At 35.5% G+C, this 6024-nt stretch overlaps 1 protein-coding gene across 3 annotated transcripts; it reads left to right on the top strand.

Moving 5' to 3' along the window:
* The first annotated feature begins 2457 nt into the window (after positions 1–2457).
* Positions 2458–3378, top strand: LOC118750929. 3 transcript variants are annotated; one of them, XM_036485679.1, is made up of 3 exons: positions 2458–2550; positions 2644–2737; positions 2794–3378. In XM_036485679.1, exons 2-3 carry the CDS (start codon positions 2677–2679, stop codon positions 3186–3188), a joined length of 456 nt encoding a protein of 151 aa, XP_036341572.1. In that variant the 5' UTR covers positions 2458–2550; positions 2644–2676; the 3' UTR covers positions 3189–3378. The 3 variants fall into 3 exon arrangements, with proteins under 3 accessions (XP_036341572.1, XP_036341571.1, XP_036341570.1); XM_036485678.1 differs by having other exon boundaries at positions 2461–2564; XM_036485677.1 differs by having other exon boundaries at positions 2525–2737.
* The last annotated feature ends 2646 nt before the right edge of the window (positions 3379–6024 follow it).

Raw genomic sequence — 6024 nt, 5'->3', positions numbered from 1 at the left:
CGGCGGCGTGTGGGTGGTGGTGCGGTTGTGTGTGTTATGTGGTCTGTCGTGGCTGTGGTATGGTCTGTGGTGTTATTATGTTGTTGTGTTGTGGTGACTGTGTGAGGCTGCTCGGGTGGAATGAGGTTGGCCGTGGAGGCTGCTCTGTTTGAGCAACAGGGGGCCACGTACGACGTGGTCCACTGTCTATGTGTCCGTAGTCCTGAGCAGACTCTAAGGTGACTCCACCCCCCGCAGGCATTACACTTGACAGAGGTGGAGTTGTGGTGTAGTCGTCTCCGGCATACACAGCAGGTGTAGATTTCTGGCCCTGGGTTTGACCTAACGATCGCCGAAACAACAGCCCTTGGTCGGGTGAAACCCGAGTCATTCCGGTACGTAGAACCGGCTGTAGTGGAATGACGTTTAAGTTGATATTTTTCTTTACTAATGCAAATTAGAAATGAATTTAAATCAATTGTTTACAAAGTCTTAATTAAACTTTGCCTTATTTGCATTGCTTCATTAGATAATTCCAAACTAATTTTGCTCAGTATAACGTACAGCTGTTTCGCATTTTTATGGCTTAGCCCTAACACGTTTTGTACCACATCCTGTACCTATTTTACCGCATTTTTATTTCTTTCTCTACTAATAGCGCTGTTGTCGCAAAGGAATCCACGTTTTGTACCACATCCAGTGCCTATTTTACCGCATTTTTATTTCTTTCCTACTAATAGCGCTGTTGTCGCAAAGGAATCCACTTTATTATTATTTAAATACTTAATTTTAAACTTTGCCTGAGGAAAATATGAGGGTAATTCTCTAGGGTGGGGTAACAACCCCTAAAAAAGGTGCGGAAAAGTCGGGAGGGGTACCAAACGACGCGTTTCGGCCCCCCTAATAACAATCCGGAGGGGGTGAGATAATATTATTAACCATTTAAAAGTTATGAAGAAAAAACTTTTGTTAAATTTCGTTGTTTTCTATGAGCAATTACCACGTCAAAAATGCACTAAATCACCAGTTTCCACTTTTAAAACACTACTAAAACGTTTCCGGTTATTATTTTATGCAAACCAAATCATTTATTCACTTTTATTTTATATATTTCGTTAATAAAACAGAGTAAACAAACTTTGCGCCTGCTAAAATTACACCCGATTTACATGATTCAAGTACTTGAAAGCAATTCTTGCTCATTCTCTTTTGTGTTTTCTATTTGCTTTTACACGTTTCAATTCTGTTGAATTCAAGTTTTTGGTTCTTTAAATGGGAAGCAACTAAAATGCCAAAAGCAAAGCAAGAAAGTTGAAACGACTTGACGGTACAGACGCATGTGTACTCGTCCCTTTTCTTCTCACCCCCTCTCTTCCACATGCGAGCAGAATTGAATTCAATACTTGAACTGTGTAAAAGCAGTCTTATTATAACCTCAAATCGCTGGTATTGCCACTTTATTTCACATTTCATTTGCGCTATTATACTCAGTTTACACTATACACTATACACTTCTTCTTCTTCTTCTTCTCCTTTTTACTTTCATCTAAATAAGATATTGTAACCAAAATATAATAGCAAATTTCGCTATACCATCGCGCGATTTTTTATTAAAAATTTTCATTATTTATCGAAGTATTGATTTTTATGGAAAAAGCGACGCAGGCGAAAATTTTTAATAAAAAATCGCGCGATTTTTTATTAAAAATTTTCATTATTTATATATATATTAAACGAAAGAAGATACCGAAAAGCATTGAACAGTGCACACATCTCATAAGGAAAAGTGAATTATTACGAAATACTAATACAGTGGCAGCACTATAGCTATTTTGGAATCTCGCGTTTGGGCTCGCAAAGATTGTCAACTTCTTTTTAATAACAAAATAATCCATCTTAGGTTGATAAAACTATGTGTTTCTTTAATAAATAAGTTAAATTATACATTTTAATAGTGTTTAAAAAGTGAGAACAGGTGATTTAGTGAATCTTTGTCGGTGTAATTGCCCATAGAAAACAACGAAATTTAACAAAAGTTTTTTGTTCATAACTTTTAAATGGTTAATAATATTAGGCCCCCCCTCCGGATTGTTATTAGGGGGGCCGAAACGCGTCGTTTGGTACCCCTCCCGACTTTTCCGCACCTTTTTTAGGGGTTGTTACCCCACCCTAGAGAATTACCAATCTGAGGTTCCTTTGAATTGCTACCCACAAAATAAACAAAAATCAGCTGAATTTCATTTAAAAATTTGGTAGCACAAATTCGAACTTAGTGCGCATTTAAGGCAGAACTAACTACGAAAACGTCGGAATTGCGAATAGTATTTTTCCCGAATTCGTGACGGGAATTCTGTTCACACCGGGAGTTCGTTCGTAGTACAGAATAGGGCTGTTTACCTTTGTAGTTTGAGTTTATGACATTACGATACTAGGATTCTGGTACTTGGTTCCAAAAATATCGTTTTAAAACTACCGAGTAAAACATATTGGTATCGAATGCCAAAAGTATCGATATGGTATCGTATCGTATCGAAATTCGTATTCCTATATTCAGCAAATCGCTAATTCTGGGTGGGGACACTTTCGTAAATAAATTGATTATTTAAAATTGAATTTCATCTTGTAACTTGTAATGTTAATTCCCTTTTTTTAATTCCCGGTTAGTCTTCAGCCCCGGTAAAATAAGAATTATTGGAGATGATTTCTTTAAAATCTTCAGTACTGGTTAGCACACTACTTATGTGTTTATTGCAATTGGGTCAGTATAAATGAGGTACAGAATTGTTTCGAAGTACTTTATGCAAATTTTTTTAGGGTCGACAATTAAATGCTGGGACTGTCGCTCCGATAATGATCCAAAATGTGGGAATCCTTTTGATAACAGTTCTTTGGTGATTACGGATTGTGCGCATGAGCCTGAATTATTGCATTTGCCTGGCGTTCGGCCGACAATGTGCCGGAAAATTCGTCAAAAAATGTATGGTGAATGGAGGTATTTTCGAAGTTGTGCCTACATGGGTGAACCAGGAATTGAAGGAGATGAACGCTTTTGCCTTATGCGCACAGGAAGCTACAACATTTTCATGGAATATTGCACTTGTAATAGCAAGGATGGTTGTAATAGTGGAAGTTTCCCGAGCGGGAATAAATTTGCAATATTTCTTAGTTCAATACTGATAGGAATAATAGCTTGGACACTCCATATCTAAAGACACAGCTGATCGCATGTGTACGTCTGCATACTTAATGAAAAATGCCTTATATAACGATTTTTTGATCGTTTACGCGTTTATGTAAATTTTACATTGCAAATTAGAAATGCCATCCTTAGGCGAACTAATAGCCGAAGTACAAAAACAAAAACTTGCATGTATTTTGCTTTCGGTACACAAATATAAATTTTCTGTTATTTTTTGCTCAAGGAAGAAGGGGATAAAAATTCTAACACTCGAAGCTTTTAGTCTGTTCCTTTGAACTTCGGACTAAAACCTGTGGAACTGTCAAACTACAATTTTACGCTCTCAAATGAGAGTAAAAGCAGAACAGATGCAGAAGTGCATAGGAACACAAAAAGCACTATTTCCTGTAAAAACGTCAGACGGCTTGTTTACATGTCATTAGTACTACACTAATTTGGCTGAAATATCACTAAATAATTATTAAAGTCTATATATATTCAAATATTACGTTGTTTACTTCCATTTTTTAACAAGTATAATGGCGCATTTACATGGTATGAAACCATATGAACTGTTGATACGCTAAAATAGAGGGACTACATGTTCTAATGAGGAATTCAATGATATCGAGTGGGATGCATATAATAAATTTTTTCATATGAAAAGTTATGGGGAGATACTGTAAACATACTGTTGTGATACTGTTAAGCATATGAAATTATAGCAAGTTGAATTATCATACATCTTCCCATAAAAAGTTTAACAGATGCAGAGATACCAAGGGGGGTTTTTCCCATTTTGATGCCTTTTTAATATAAAAACCCACCGAAAAGGAGGAAAGCGGCAACTCCGCCATTCACATGCATGTCAAAAGTATGAATTTTAAAAATTAAAAACAATAAACAAACAAATTCAAAACAAAGAAATTCTTTGTACTAGAATTTTTTTAAATTGAAGCCACTCACGTTTAGTGGACAATAAAAATACGAAGAACTGTGATAACAAACTTACAACAAGACATTACAGAACATTTTAATGAGCTTTATATCACGTTTAAGTAAAAATAAGCCTCTATTTTCCAAGCTGGCAAAGAAATGAAAATTTGTATTTTTGGTTGTTTACACAAAGACTTGCCAAATATACATATAAGTCAAAATTATAGAAGGCATGTGTACTTCTCCCTTTCATTTTTTCATACAGTTTATGCTTATTTCTGGCTTTTACAAAAATGCAGGGATACCGCACTTATTTCGGTACAATATGATCGTAATGTATTTTCAATTCGAAATCAAACAAAAACATCCCACGAAAATGTTTGCGATTTTAGAACCATTAGTGAATATTTGCAAACTACTGCAAATAATAGAGTGCCATATCTTACAAAGTTCAGAGTATTAACGAAACAAACCAGCATTTTATGGCTTCATGTTTCCTTCAAACCGCATTGCTATTTTTTCGAACTTTTCCTTTTGTTTAGCGCTGTAACCTATTAAGTTATATCTTTCAATTTATACATGTGAACTATTTTCAATGAGCATTTTTTCATTTGCTCCAAAATTTTGGGTACATATTCTTATAGTACCTCTCATTCTTTTTTATATTACATATATACACTCCGAAGTTCGGGATAGTATTTTGAATATACCAGCAATATATGTAAAAGTAGTGGCGGCTGCTGTAGAGCATTACGCAGAGCCTGAGTTCAAGCCCAGTTTTTCTAATAGTGATTACCCCTCTGTTGGTAATAGTAAACCTCCGAGTGTATTCTGTCATGGAAACAACTTCTCATTAAAATACAATTGCCGTTCGGAGTCGGCGTAAAACTGTCCTTTACTTTGTGTGACAAAATCACGCACGCCGCATATCGGAGGAGAAGCTAGGCCAAACACTAACATATTGTTCAAGCGATATACATATTCGTCGTTTAAAGTACAAAAGCGCGTATCGTGGTTCTGCAAAACCTCGGAAGTGAAATTTGTGCCAAAAAAGATATTTGGTCATCGGAAGCTCCTGACATCAAGCCCTTAGCCATTTATAATAAAATATCGATATAATAAAATATCGACTTAGACATAAGGAGAGAAGATTATTAAGTTTAAAAGAGAGAACCGTTTTAAATTGGGACCAGTTTCACTCTCTCCTATAAAATTTAGGCAACCTCCCATACGAGGTTTTGCATTTCCTTGATGCGCGGTTTTGTGCTTTAAACCAAGATATGTAGAAGAATTGCATACATATTTTGGTGCCTTTTCAAGTATAAAATCCACTGAGAAACGGAAGAAAACGGCATCCCTATAATTTCAAGTTATGCCAAACGTTTCGTAAACAAGCAATTCTGAACAAAAAACTGTTTTTCCACAAAGATGTTTAAATGGAAGCATTACAAATATGGAAAAATAGCAATCCAAAAGGCTTTATTGGCAGTAGGTCCTTTTTAAAGCACATTTAACAAAAAAAATAAGCTTCTAGTTTCGAAGCTAGCACAAAATAAATTTTTTTTATTTGTTTACAAAAAAAATATTGTCTAGTATACAAGTCAAAATTGTTAAATATATATCGCTTTCATTCATTTCTTCATAGAGTTGGTGCTTCTTTTATAGGAAAATTCATACGGCTTATAAACAGATTCATACCATGTAAATGCACCATAAGGTTCTTTGCTTTCACCGCTTTCTGTTTTTTTAGTCTGTTCCAATAGCAGTCCGGTTTACAGGATTTAGTCAGAACTTACAGGAAGTCGTTCCTATTGACATAAAACCTGTAAGTGGGAACACTTTTGAGAGAGTAATTGAGCAACTGTTCCTAGTCAGAAGTTACAGGATTTAGTCTGTTCCAATAGCAGTCCGGTTTACAGGATTTAGTCAGA

Source organism: Rhagoletis pomonella, unplaced genomic scaffold (assembly GCF_013731165.1).
Source record: "Rhagoletis pomonella isolate Grant_MI unplaced genomic scaffold, Rhpom_1.0 Rhpom_scaffold_00462, whole genome shotgun sequence".
Taxonomy (NCBI): domain Eukaryota; kingdom Metazoa; phylum Arthropoda; class Insecta; order Diptera; family Tephritidae; genus Rhagoletis; species Rhagoletis pomonella.
Note: the sequence above shows the minus strand (reverse complement) of the source record. Positions and strands in the feature narration are given on the sequence as shown.

Excerpts from the sequence above, each read along its gene's own strand:
- LOC118750929 (XM_036485679.1), top strand. The coding sequence starts at position 2,677 with ATGATTTCTTTAAAATCTTCAGTACTGGTTAGCACACTACTTATGTGT. Across the intron at positions 2,738-2,793 it reads TATGTGTTTATTGCAATTGG|GGTCGACAATTAAATGCTGG; the intron begins GTCAGTATAAAT and ends AAATTTTTTTAG.